The 14504-nt window shown below is 45.2% G+C and overlaps 1 protein-coding gene across 3 annotated transcripts in view; it reads right to left on the bottom strand.

The window, feature by feature from the left end:
* VIL1 (villin 1) overlaps positions 1-14504 on the bottom strand; it is a 78017-nt gene that overhangs the window by 32177 nt on the left and 31336 nt on the right. For all 3 annotated transcript variants that reach the window (XM_075317075.1, XM_075317074.1, XM_075317073.1), the window contains exons 10-16: positions 14211-14364; positions 13819-13919; positions 8989-9126; positions 7992-8150; positions 5940-6119; positions 4967-5112; positions 4224-4368 (exon numbers count right to left, since the gene is read on the bottom strand). In XM_075317075.1, coding sequence (XP_075173190.1) covers positions 4224-4368; positions 4967-5112; positions 5940-6119; positions 7992-8150; positions 8989-9126; positions 13819-13919; positions 14211-14364 — 1023 coding nt within the window. The remainder of the gene's footprint in view (positions 1-4223; positions 4369-4966; positions 5113-5939; positions 6120-7991; positions 8151-8988; positions 9127-13818; positions 13920-14210; positions 14365-14504) is intronic.

Genomic DNA, 14504 nt, shown 5'->3' with positions numbered 1-14504 from the left:
GCTGCTTGATCAGCGGAAGCTTCACTATCGCTGAGAGGGTATGAAACTCCATGCCAAGGTATGTCAGCGATTGGGCCGGTGTCAGATTTGACTTTGGAAAATTGATGATCCACCCGAAACTCTGGAGAGTCTCCAGGGTAGCGTCGAGGCTGTGTTGGCATGCCTCTTGAGAGGGTGCCTTGATCAACAGATCGTCCAAGTACGGGATCACCGAGTGACCCTGAGAGTGGAGGACCGCTACTACAGTAGCCATAACCTTGGTGAAAACCCGTGGGGCTGTTTCCAAGCCGAACGGCAGTGCCACGAACTGCAGGTGTTCGTTTTCTATGGCGAAGCGCAAGAAGCGCTGGTGCTCTGGAGCAATCGGTACGTGGAGATAAGCATCTTTGATATCGATCGATGCAAGGAAATCTCCTTGGGACATTGAGGCGATGACGGAGCGGAGGGATTCCATCCGGAACCGCCTGGTCTTTACGTGTTTGTTGAGAAGTTTCAGGTCCAGGACAGGACGGAAAGACCCGTCCTTCTTTGGGACCACAAACAAGTTGGAGTAAAAACCGTGGCCCTGTTGCTGAAGAGGAACAGGGACCACCACTCCTTCTGCCTTCAGAGTGCCCAGCGCCTGCAGAAGAGCCTCGGCTCGCTCGGGAGGCGGGGATGACCTGAAGAATTGAGTCGGGGGACGAGAGGTGAACTCTATTTTGTAACCGTGAGACAGAATGTCTCTCACCCAACGGTCTTTTACCCGTGGCAGCCAGGTGTCGCAAAAGCGGGAGAGCCTGCCACCGACCGAGGATGCGGAGTGAGGAGGCCGAAAGTCATGAGGAGGCCGCTTTGGTAGCGGCACCTCCGGTGGTCTTTTTAGGACGTGACTTAGACCGCCATGCATCAGAGTTCCTTTGATCTTTCTGAGGCCTTTTGGACGAGGAGAATTGGGACCTGCCCGCGCCCCGAAAGGACCGAAACCTCGACTGCCCCCTCCTCTGTTGGGGTATGTTCGGTTTGGGCTGGGGTAAGGATGTATCCTTTCCCTTGGATTGTTTGATGATTTCATCCAAACGCTCGCCAAACAATCGGTCGCCAGAAATTGGCAAACTGGTTAAGCGCTTTTTGGAAGCAGAATCTGCCTTCCATTCCCGTAGCCACAAGGACCTGCGTAGTACCACCGAATTGGCGGCTGCAACCGCCGTACGGCTCGCAGAGTCCAGGACAGCATTAATAGCGTAAGACGCAAATGCCGACGTCTGAGTGGTTATGGACGCCACCTGTGGCGCGGACGTGCGTGTGGCTGCGTCAATTTGCGCTTGACCTGCTGAGATAGCTTGTAGCGCCCATACGGCTGCGAATGCTGGGGCAAAAGAAGCGCCGATAGCTTCATAGATGGATTTCAACCAGAGCTCCATCTGCCTGTCAGTGGCATCTTTGAGTGACGCCCCATCTTCCACTGCAAGTATGGATCTAGCTGCCAGTCTGGAGATTGGAGGATCCACTTTGGGACACTGAGCCCAACTTTTGACCACGTCAGGGGGAAAGGGATAACGTGTATCCTTAAGGCGCTTAGAAAAACGCTTATCTGGACAAGCATGGTGATTCTGGACTGCCTCTCTGAAATCAGAGTGGTCCAGAAACATACTCGGTGTACGCTTGGGAAACCTGAAACGGAATTTCTCCTGCTGAGAAGCCGACTCCTCCACCGGAGGAGCTGAGGGAGAAATATCCAACATACGATTGATGGACGCAATAAGGTCGTTCACTATGGCGTCACCATCAGGAGTATCAAGATTGAGAGCGGCCTCAGGATCAGAATCCTGATCAACTGTCTCCGCTTCATCAACCAGAGATTCCCCCCTCTGAGACCCTGCACAATATGATGATGTCGAGGGAAATTCTAAGCGAGCTCGCTTAGTCGGCCTGGGGCTGGGGTCTGTGTCAGAACCCTCAGCCTGGGACCCATGAGATACCCCGGGAGGACATTGTTGGTCCAACTGAGGTGGGCCAGGGAACAAAGATTCAACAGAGTCCCTGTGCTGAGATACCGGCCTGGACTGCAAGGCTTCTAGTATCTTAGCCATAGTCTCAGAGAGTTTTGCAAACTCCGTCCCCGTCACCTGGACAGTGTCAGCAGGTGGCTCCCCCTGGGCCCCTCTTAGCAGAGGCTCTGGCTGAGAAAGTGCCACAGGGGCCGAACAGTGCACACAATGAGGGTCAGTGGAACCTGCCGGTAGCGGGGTCGTACATGCGGCGCAGGCAGCATAAAAAGCCTGTGTTTTGGCACCCCTGCCTTTCATGGGCGCCATGCTATTATCTTCCCTGAGTAACACAATAGGGTATATAGCCAGAAATCAACTGTGCACCATACAGTGTAAAATATATATACCATAAACATATAATGTTACACTACTGCACAATGGGGCTAGCACCACAGGTGCTGCTTACCACCCGCTTAAAGCGGTTGTGAGGCTACCAGAGTCCCTGCCTGGGTCTCCCAGACTTTGTCCCCCTCTGCAGCGTCCGAGGAGCTGACAGGAATGCGTCCTGAGGAGAGGAGGGAGCCGTGGGCGTGACCTAGAAAGAGCGGGAGCTGGTGCCTGCACTGTGCACAGTGAGGGGAGTGGAGTATGCAAAGCATGCTCCAGCCCTCAGCGCTGCTCGTTCTGTGCAGCGTCCCGCTCTTCCCCTGCCTGTCAGGGCTGGGGGTGGGAAGAAAGGAAACTAGGCCGCAAAAAGCCGGGGACTCTAGTAATAAACGCGGCCGCCGTAAAAGCGCGGCCGGCGTGGAAGTCCCCGGCGCACTACAAGTCCCAGCCGCGCCGCGGTGTTTCCATGGCAGCGGCGGTCAGTGCGGCAGTCCCTATACATAAACACACTCAGCAACGCTGAGTGTGTAATGGCACATATTAACCCGGTCAGCGCCGCGGTCCCCGGTGCACTAGCACACCCAGCAAAGCTGGAGTGTTGCTGTGCGCTGTCCCCACAGGGATACAGAGTACCTCCAAGTAGCAGGGCCATGTTCCTGAACGATACCCGGCTCCTATCCAGCAGGCTCCACAGGAGTTGTGGATGAAGCACGGTCTCAGTGCCTGGAGACCGATAGGATCCCACTTCACCCAGAGCCCTGAGGGGGATGGGGAAGGAAAACAGCATGTGGGCTCCAGCCTCCGTACCCGCAATGGATACCTCAACCTTAACAACACCGCCAACAAGAGTAGGGTGAGAAGGGAGCATGCTGGGGGCCCTATATGGGCCCACTTTTCTTCCATCCGATATAGTCAGCAGCTGCTGCTGACCAATCTGTGGAGCTGTGCGTGCATGTCTGCCTCCTTCGCACAAAGCAAAAAAACTGAGGAGCCCGTGGGAGCACGGGGGGGTGTATAGGCAGAAGGGGAGGGGCTTGACACTTTTAGTGTAATAGTTTGTGCGGCCTCCGGAGGCATAGCCTATACACCCAATTGTCTGGGTCTCCCAATGGAGCGACAAAGAAAGGGGGCGCTACAAAGTATTCACTTACAGGGGATGAATAATATTGCACGCCCCAATTTTCAGTTATTTATTTTTTACAAGAGTTTAAAATAAGTAATAAATTTCGTTCATCTTCACAATTGTGTCACTTGTTGTTGATTCTTCACCAGAACATTAACATTTTTATCTTTATGTTTGAAGCCTGAAATGTGGGAAGAGGTTGAAAAATTCAAGAGGGTCGAATACTTTCAAAAGGCACTAGATAGATAGATAGATAGATAGATAGATAGATAGATATAGATAGATATAGAGATCTATATATATAGATCTCTATATCTATCTGTCCAGGGATTGAAAACTCAGACCAAATCCATCTCGCAGCTGAGGGTTTGTTACAATTGTACCTAGTCTAGATAATCATCTGTGAGCTGGACCAGTTTGCTACAATGGTCAAATATATTATACCTGGAAATCGGACAAAGGATTATCTAGTCTGGATTAAATTGTAGCAAACCTTCAGCAGTGAGAAGTGCACGGTCTCTCGGCAAGGGATCCTACAACTAGGTGTATGGATGGGATTGTAAATATTAAAGGAACCATGTACTCTTCAAGGTGTCCTGGGGCACAGCGCCACAGATACATGTGGCTGTGCCTGGTACTGCAGTCCTTGTGCCATTGCCACTTTATTTACGTTTACAACAAAGATTGTTTGTCAAATGGATGAACAAAACTGACAGAGGACATCAGGAATACTTCACCCGTACCTGATCCCATGCGTCCAGAAGGAAGATATCATCTTCGTCCAGGTCATCCTGGTGGAAATCTGAGACTTCCGTGGCGCGGAAGGTTCCGGTCTTGTTGGAGCACTCGTACAGGCGCGGGGTGATATCCACAACGTCTTCTTGTAGCCTGGAACAGACGAATGTTCATCATTATAAGTAATATTTAAAATAGATCCAAAAGTTGTGAGCGGATTCTGGAGGTTTAATATTACATCGCTCTAGGATTTGGAGTTCCATCTTTCTGATACAGAGTAACAAATCCCCTGCACGGCTGCTCAATTACTTCTGTATGTCGGGTATGGGCACTGCCACTCATTTTAAAGGTGGGTAACTGCTCCATTCTGCCAATTGGGGGGCGATTGCTGGGGGCTTCACCAAAGACCCTGTGGATATGTGATGATTTGTTTTCACTCTGTCTGAATAGACTCTGGGGGACTGGCCACAGACGCCCCCAGGATTCCGGGCACTGGAGCGGAGGTGTCCTCTGCACCGTCACTGCCCATGGGACTGATGGAAATAGACGGGTGCTGTGCCCGTGCTTGTCCAGCCGTCTCATAATGAATAGAGCGACGGTTGAGTATGAGAATCTGCAGAGCTTGCGGTCCCAGCAGTCAGAATGTAGACTACCCTTTAAACTTTAAGGAAAACTAAAGCTAGCCCGTCAGCTCTGCTACATCTCTGTATACGTGGTGCTCATATCCACAGCGGGACACGCTCTGCTTTACCTCTTGTTGCTGGCGTACTGGCTCTTGCCCCCCAGTGCCAACCAGAACTCCGATGGTTCCTGCCCCTCCGCCACCACCACCTTCTCGCCTCTGGAAATGATGTCTGCCACGTTCTTGGCCATCGCCCGCTCATCACCGCTGCAGCCCTGTGGGTACAAATGTAAGAACCAACATCAACCCTGGTCCCCTGGATCTCATCACTTACATGGAAGGAAAAGACGATTCCAGGCTCAATACTGACAACTAGTTCTGGGAGTCAAAAATGTGCTCAGAGCAGTTGTCATTCCCCCTCCCCCTCCCTGAAGCCCATATAAAATACAGGGGGCGACTATGGGCACAAAAGAAACCTCTCACAATAAGTGCATGAAATTGGTGTTTTACAAGGAGGATGAGAGGAGCAAGGAGAAATGGCGGAAAAATCACCTTTACCCTTTAATGATTTTTTTTTTTTTTTTATAAACTTTATATATTTTTTTTTATTGTTTATGTAAAAGTAAAAAAAAACGTATTTATTTATTTTAGGGATGTGGGGATTGTTCTATGTAACATTAATTGTAATTCCTGCTTTGTGCAGTGGGACGTATGTTGTAGCCAGCACCAGCGGCCAATGCCTCGGACATTACTGCCCTGCCTGTGCCATCTATCGTGCCCTACTGTGCCGATAGCAGAGGCCATATATGAATGATCGCTCTGGGGTCATAATGCAGAATCCTTGCTGACCAGTAAAACAGCACAAGGGATGGCAACACCCGGAGCAGTGGCGCCTTCACGTCAGAGTGACTGTGCCCAATACTGGAGGGAAGATGTCAGGGGAGTGCTGCCGACCCCCACGGATCATACTCTGATCAAGGTCAGCTGAGATCATCAATGTAAATTTCTCCAAAAATACCCTGTAAGGAGGAATTTGTTTCTTCCAATAATTCCTCAGTACGAGTGATCACTCCAGGGTAGGAGACGTGGCTGCTGACTTTACCTTGCCGCACCACACGTAGCAGGTGCCCTTGGTTTTCAAGGCAAACACATCGTTAGAGTTAAGAGACGATGCCCGGACGGGGACCTCGAAGGCCTTGGTGTTGTACTCATTGGTGCCATGCACATGGAACAGTCTGATCTCGGGGGGAGCGTAGTCACTTTCAGCACGAGACGTACCGCCCTGTGGATGAAACATCGTCACCTCTCGTGTTACTGTACCTCTATGGAGAGTGCGGTGCAAGGTGACAATAAAGGTGGCCTGTCATCACCATATATCATTGATCTAAGTCACGCAAGGATCCCAGCTGATGCCGGCGTTCTGATGTACATATTTATTTTTATATATATATACAGTACAGACCAAACGTTTGGACACACCTTCTCATTCAAAGAGTTTTCTTTATTTTCAGGACTCTGAAAGTTGTAGATTCACATTAAAGGCATCAAAACTATGAATTATCACATGTGGAATGTAATACTTAAAGTGTGAAACAACTGAAAATATGTCTTATATTCTAGGTTCTTCACAGTCGCCGCCTTTTGCTTTGATTACTGCTTTGCACACTCTTGGCATTCTCTTGATGAGCTTCAGGAGATAGTCACCGGAAATGGTTTTCCAACAGTCTTGAAGGAGTTCCCAGAGATGCTTAGCACTTGTTGGCCCTTTTGCCTTCACTCTGCGGTCCAGCTCACCCCAAACCATCTCGATTGGGTTCAGGTCTGTTGACTGTGGAGGCCGGGTCATCTGGCGTAGCACCCCATCACTCTCCTTCTTAGTCAAATAGCCCTTACACAGCCTGGAGGTGTGTTTGGGGTCAATGTCCTGTTGATTAATAAATGATGGTCCAACTAAACGCAAACCGGATGGAATAGCACGCCGCTGCAAGATGCTGTGGTAGCCATGCTGGTTCTGTATGCCTTCAATTTTATATAAATCCCCAACAGTGTCACCAGCAAAGCCCCCCACACCAACACACCTCCTCCTCTATGCTTCACAGTGGGAACCAGGCATGTAGAGGCCATCCGTTCACCTTTTCTACAAAGACACGGTGGTTGGATCCAAAGATCTCAAATTTGGACTCATCAGACCAAAGTACAGATTTCCACTGGTCTAATGTCCATTCCTTGTGTTCTTTAGCCCAAACAAGTCTCTTCTACTTGTTGCCTGTCCTTAGCAGTGGTTTCCTAGCAGCTATTTTACCATGAAGGCCTGCTGCACAGTGTCTCCTCTTAGCAGTTGTTCTAGAGATGTGTCTGCTGCTAGACCTCTGTGTGGCATTGACCTGGTCTCTAATCTGAGCTGCTGTTAACCTTTGATTTCTGAGGCTGGTGACTCAGATAAACTTATCCTCCGCAGCAGAGGTGACTCTTGGTCTTCCTTTCCTGGGGCGGTCCTGATGTGAGCCAGTTTCTTTGTAGTGTTTGATGGTTTTTGCCACTGAACTTGGGGACACGTTCAAAGTTTTCCCAATTTTTCGGACTGACTAACCTTCATTTCTTAAAGTAATGATGGCCACTAGTTTTTCTTTACTTAGATTTTGTATTATGGCAAGAAAAAAAGCAGCTAACAGTCTATTCAGTAGGACTATCAGCTGTGTATCCACCAGACGTCTGCACAACACAACTGATGATCCCAACCCCATTTATAAGGCAAGAAATCCCACTTATTAATCCTGACAGGGCGCACCTGTGAAGTGAAGACCATTTCCGGTGACTGCCTCTTGAAGCTCATCAAGAGAATGCCAAGAGTGTGCAAAGCAGTAATCAAAGCAAAAGGCGGCGACTGTGAAGAACCTAGAATATAAGACATATTTTCAGTTGTTTCACACTTTTTTGTTAAGTATTTCATTCCACATGTGGTAATTTATAGTGTTGATGTCTTCAATGTGAATCTACAATTTTCAGAGTCATGAAAATAAAGAAAACTCTATGAATGATAAGGTGTGTCCAAACTTTTGGTCTTTACTGTATATATTTATACACACACTGTATATTGCCACTGCATGTGCCTATAAACACATATACATGTGTAAGTCTGCATATACAATTATACCTCATACACCACCATCTTCCCTTTAAATATGGCCATGAGGTGAGAGGGCTCCTTCCCCATCGTCACTCGCACTTGCACAGGTTGTCCATCATATTGCTGATCCAGGATCACAGCCTGATACGCAGAAGCAGCAATCTCATCCTGGCTGGCGTGCCGACCCTGCCATCACACAGACATACAGAGATGATACATAGAAACGATGGATGGATAGATAGATAGATAGATAGAGGGATAGATAGATAGATAGATAGATAGATAGAGGGATAGATAGATAGATAGAGGGATAGATAGAGGGATAGATAGAGGGATAGATAGATAGATAGAGGGATAGATAGAGGGATAGATAGATAGAGGGATAGATAGATAGAGGGATAGATAGATAGATAGAGGGATAGATAGATAGATAGATAGATAGATAGAGGGATAGATAGATAGATAGAGGGATAGATAGATAGATAGAGGGATAGATAGATAGATAGAGGGATAGATAGAGGGATAGATAGATAGATAGATAGAGGGATAGATAGATAGATAGATAGACAGAGGGATAGATAGATAGATAGATAGATAGAGGGATAGATAGATAGATAGATAGAGGGATAGATAGATAGATAGATAGAGGGATAGATAGATAGATAGATAGATAGATAGAGGGATAGATAGATAGATAGAGGGATAGATAGATAGATAGAGGGATAGATAGATAGAGGGATAGATAGAGGGATAGATAGATAGATAGAGGGATAGATAGATAGATAGATAGAGGGATAGATAGATAGATAGATAGAGGGATAGATAGATAGAGGGATAGATAGATAGAGGGATAGATAGATAGAGGGATAGATAGATAGATAGACAGATAGATAGATAGAGGGATAGATAGATAGATAGATAGAGGGATAGATAGATAGATAGATAGAGGGATAGATCGATAATAGATAGAGGCACAGATAGATAGATAGATAGAGGGATAGATAGATACTAGACGAGTCCTTACCTGCCATATGTAGATCATATAATGATACTTGTTGTTGACCAGATACTTGTAGAGAACCAGGTAACAGTCTCCACCGTAGAAGTGTCCAAGCCATTGTTTTTCTACAGGCGCCAACTCCAGGTTTTCAATTCTATAGACCTGTAGATGTGAAATATCAAAACATCTAAGAAAAAGCTGGTAAATAAATGTGGTGAGCAAATATTTTCTTTTTTTTTTTTCTTCATTTTATACAAACCTATTCACATAAAGCAAATTGATAAAGCAGCGAGTCTCGGAGAGGTAATTATTATGGGGGCTTTAACTATCCTGATATAAATTGGGGAACAGAAACTTGCAGTTCCAGCAAAGGAAATAGATTTTTGATAACAATGAAAGATAATTACCTTTCACAAATGGTACAGGACCCCACAAGAGGGGGAGCACTACTAGACCTTGTACTAACCAATAGGCCAGACCGCATATCAAATATACAAGTTGGGGGTTACTTGGGGAATAGTGATCACAAAATAATAAGTTTTCATGTATTCTTTAGTAAGATGTCTAGTAGAGGGGCTACAAGGACACTAAACTTCAGGAAAGCAAATTTTAAACGGTTGAGAGATGATCTTAGTGCAATAAACTGGGATGATGTACTAAGTAATAAAAGTACACAAAGCAAATGGGAGACTTTTATGAGCATCCTGAATAGGGCTTGTGCAGAAAATATACCCTATGGGAACAAACATGCTAGAAATAGGAGGAAACCCCTATGGCTAAATAGAGCTGTAAGGGAAGCAATAAAAGAAAAACAGAAAGCCTTAAAAGAATTAAAGAGGGTAGGTAGTGATGAGGCATTATATAATTATATCAAATTAAATAAAATATGTAAAAAGCAAATTAAGTTAGCTAAGTTTGAGACAGAGAGACTCATTGCGAGAGAAAGTAAAAATAATCCTAAAATATTCTTTAACTACATAAACAGTAAAAAACTGAAAAGCGATAGTGTTGGCCCCCTTAAAAATAGTCTTGGTGAAATGGTGGAAGGGGATGAGGGTAAAGCCAACCTGCTGAATGACTTTTTTTCTACGGTTTTTATACAAGAAAATGCCATGGCAGATGACATGACCAGTGATACCATAAATTCACCCTTGAATATTACCTGCTTAACCCAGCAGGAAGTACGCCGCCGCCTCGAAATCACTAAGGGTGACAAATCTCCGGGCCCGGATGGCTACACCCCAGAGTACTACAGGAATTGAGTTCTGTGATAGATAGACCATTATTTTTAATCTTCTCAGATTCCTTAATAACAGGGTCGGTACCGCAGGACTGGCGCATAGCAAATGTGGTGCCAATATTCAAAAAGGGGACAAAAACTGAGCCGGGAAATTATAGGCCGGTAAGTTTAACCTCTACGGTTGGTAAAATCCTTGAGGGTTTCTTGAGAGATGCTATACTGGAGTATCTCAAGAAAAATACCCTTATGACAGAGTATCAACATGGGTTTATGAGGGATCGATCCTGTCAAACTAATTTGATCAGCTTCTATGAAGAGGTAAGTTCAAGCCTGGACCAGGGAAATGCAGTGGATGTTGTGTATATGGACTTTTCAAAAGCTTTTGATACGGTGCCACACAAAAGGTTGGTACATAAAATGAGAATAATGGGGATAGGGGAAAATATGTGTAACTGGGTTAAAAACTGGCTCAGTGATAGGAAACAAAGGGTGGTTATTAATGGTACGTACTCGGATTGGGTCTCAGTTCATAGTGGGGTACCACAGGGGTCAGTATTGGGCCCGCTTCTTTTCAACATATTTATAAATGACCTTGTTGGGGGCATGCGGAGTAGAATTTCAATATTTGCAGATGATACTAAACTCTGCAGGGTAATCAATACAGAGGAGGATAATTTTATATTACAGGGAGATTTATGTAAATTGGAGGATTGGGCTGAGAAGTGGCAATTGAAGTTTAATGTAGATAAATGTAAGGTCATGCACTTGGGTAGAGGAAATAACATTTATGATTATGTACTTAATTGTAGAACACTGGGTAAAACAGACACAGAAAAAGACTTGGGTGTATGGGTGGATGGTAAACTTCACTTTAGTGGCCAGTGTCAGGCAGCTGCTGCCAGGGCTAATAAAATAATGGGATGTATTAAAAGAGGTATAAGTGTTCATGAAAAAAATATAGTTCTACCTCTGTACAAGTCACTAGTGCGACCGCACTTATATACTGTGTACAATTCTGGTCACCGATATATAAGAAGGACATAGCTGAACTGGAGAGGGTGCAGAGAAGAGCCACCAAGATTATTAGAGGAATGGGGGGGCTGCAACACCAAGACAGGAAAAACGAAGGCTTAGGGGGGATCTAATCACAATGTATAAATATATGAGGGGACAGTACAGAGACCTTTCCAAAGATCTTTTTACACCTAGGCCTGCGACTGGAATACGGGGGCATCCGCTACGTCTTGAGGAAAGAAGGTTTAATCATAATCACAGACGAGGATTCTTTACTGTACGAGCAGTGAGACTATGGAACTGTCTGCCGCATGATGTTGTAATGAGTGATTCACTACTAACATTTAAGCAGAGCCTGGACGCCTTTCTTGAAAAATTTAATATTACCAGTTATGTATATTAGATTTTATGACAGGGTATTGATCCAGGGAACTAGTCTGATTGCCGGATGTGGACGAAGGAAGGACATTTTTTCCCCATTGGAACTTGTTTGCCACATTGGGGTTTTTTTTGCCTTCCTCTGGATCAACATGTTAGGCTACGGGTTGAACTAGATGGACTTAGAGTCTCCCTTCAACCTTAAAAACTATGATACTATGATACATACATGTGTCCTGTTACTGCATATCTCCTGCAACTTTTTTATGTAGTATGTTTGAAGGATATGAACAACTACATAGGGGTAGGATTATAGTAGATATATTCTTGTACATAGGAGCAGTATTATAGTAGTTATATTCCTGTACACAGGGGCAGTATTATAGTAGTTATATTCTTGTACATAGAGGGCAGTATTATAGTAGTTATATTCTTGTATATAGCGGGCAGTATTATAGTAGTTATATTCTTGTACATAGGGGGCAGTATTATAGTAGTTATATTCTTGTACATAGGAGCAGTATTATAGTAGTTATATTCTTGTACATAGGGGCAGTATTATAGTAGATATATTCTTGTACATAGAGGGCAGTATTATAGTAGTTGTATTCTTGTACATAGGAGCAGTATCATAGTAGTTATATTCTTGTACATAGGAGCAGTATAGTAGTTATATTCTTGTACATAGAGGCAGTATTATAGTAGTTATAGTCTTGTACATAGGGGGCAGTATTTTAGTAGTTATATTCATAGGAGCAGTATTATAGTAGTTATATTCTTGTACATAGGGGCAGTATTATAGTAGTTATATTCTTGTACATAGGGGCAGTATTATAGTAGTTATATTCTTGTACATAGGAGCAGTATTATAGTAGTTATATTCTTGTATATAGGGGGCAGTATTATAGTAGTTATCTTCCTGTACATAGGGGCAGTATTATAGTAGTTATAGACTTCTAGATAGGGGCAGTATTATAGTAGATATATTCATGTACATAGGGGCAGTATTATAGTAGTTATATTCATAAGAGCAGTATTATAGTAGTTATATTGTTGTACATAGAGGCAGTATTATAGTAGATATACTCTTGTACATATGGGCAGTATTATAGCCGCTATATTCTAGAGAGTGGGTGCAGTGCTTTCAGATACCACTAGATGTCACGAGTGCCGGTTCCCCAAGTTGTAGGGGAGAGATTAGTCTTCAGGACCAGGGACAGTGGTGGGAGGGTTAATGGTAGAAGCCGTCCCACAGTGAGGGGAATATATGATCACGTCTATAAAGCGCTGTGGAATTAATAGCACTATATAAGTTTGTATAATAAATAAGGAAGGGCATTTCCTCTTTTAGTGTGTGTGTTGTGAAGGGAAAGAAAAGGCAGAAGTAACGAGCAGGAAGAAGCAGAGGTGACCGGAGTGGGAATATAGCTCAGGCTCTGTGGCGGCATATTGAGATACAAGAGAGCGCTCCCCACCAAGCAGGCGAGTGTGGACAGTGCGGATAGTGGTGGATCAGTTTGTCCCTGGGACACTTCCAATGATTGAGTGGAGGCCGCCTGGCTGAAGGTCACTGGCACAGGGGAACAGACTCTAGGAGTGACCCCGGAGAAGTAGCATAGCCGTGCAGGGTGCGGTAATCACAGTGATACATATTGACCTGTGTGGTTAGCTACCAGGGGACAGAGATGAGCCAACCTGCAGTAACGGAAGAGCCGGTCTGTACTAAGATCCTAATGCCTTGTGAGAGGCCAAGTTACAAATGTGTTGCAAGTAAAGTGCGTGCAGCTTTTAACAGTTATGGACTTTTCCTTAATAACTTTGAGCACGGTACCACACAGTGTGCGCCAGACGAGGAGAAGCCGGGATGTGGCTGAGAAGTACCGGTGCGAGAAGGTAAAACTGACACACACACGCTCAACCCCCGCTTTCTGTAGTGTGCCGGGGTGAGGACACAGCCCCTCGCCGAGAACTTCCAAAAACATCAAACTTTTAACTATAGAACAATTCAAACATCTTCGCACTGGAAAATCCCCCCCAATGGCGCTGGTGAAGGGCTCTGCACTGCAAGCAGGTTTGCATTTTCCTACAATTACAAGGTGGATCTCTTTGCACGTTCTCGGCTGCTGGGGGTTTCTATTCCTCCAGTATTCTCATATACTTTTCCACGCGGGGACAGACATTGCATAGTTAATTTCACTGGTGCTCATACGTGATATCATTACCTCTGCTTCTCCGGTTCCGTCATCCACCATCTTCTGCTGTGCGGCCACCTCTGGTTTGGCGTGCATGGAGTTGGCATCGAACTTTACTTGTTCTACTTTGGCTGTATTGTAAGACATAACGTGTTACTATGTGCTGATGTCTTAGAAAAATCTAAAAGTTCTAGCAGGAAAAATAACGTTCTGTGTTTATTTTTCACTAATCTTCTCCTGCAGCTTTGTCCTCACCTACATCACAAGGGATCATATCACTGTCCCCATAATATCACTCCATTGCTCTCCTGAAATACTCTGTGCTGCTGAGGACCCTGATCCTTACACCTCCACCTTACATTTATTTGCACTCCTAAAATGCTCTATAATTTTGTAAACATTTCTGTTAGACGACAACTTACCCACTTTACCAACAGTGCTTGTCTTCCCGAGCCCGACAGTCTGATCCTTTGTGGTCCATTTCTGGAAAAGCTGCTTGAACACCGCAGACTCGGATCCGTCATTCTGAACCTCGATGTTGGTGGACGGGGGGTAATTTTTGGCTTTGATAAAATTCTGTTTGTTAAACAAGGTGAGAATTAAAGACATGGAAGAGAAAGAGCAAAGCAAATCTGAGAAGAGCAGAGATGGCGATATAATATCAGCACAATGTGTATGGCGGTATACACAGTGATACGCGGGCGAGGTCAGCGCTG

This window comes from Anomaloglossus baeobatrachus, chromosome 7, assembly GCF_048569485.1.
Source record: "Anomaloglossus baeobatrachus isolate aAnoBae1 chromosome 7, aAnoBae1.hap1, whole genome shotgun sequence".
NCBI classification, from domain to species: domain Eukaryota; kingdom Metazoa; phylum Chordata; class Amphibia; order Anura; family Aromobatidae; genus Anomaloglossus; species Anomaloglossus baeobatrachus.
The sequence above is the reverse complement of the archived record's forward strand: the minus strand, read 5'-3'. Positions and strand labels throughout refer to the sequence as shown.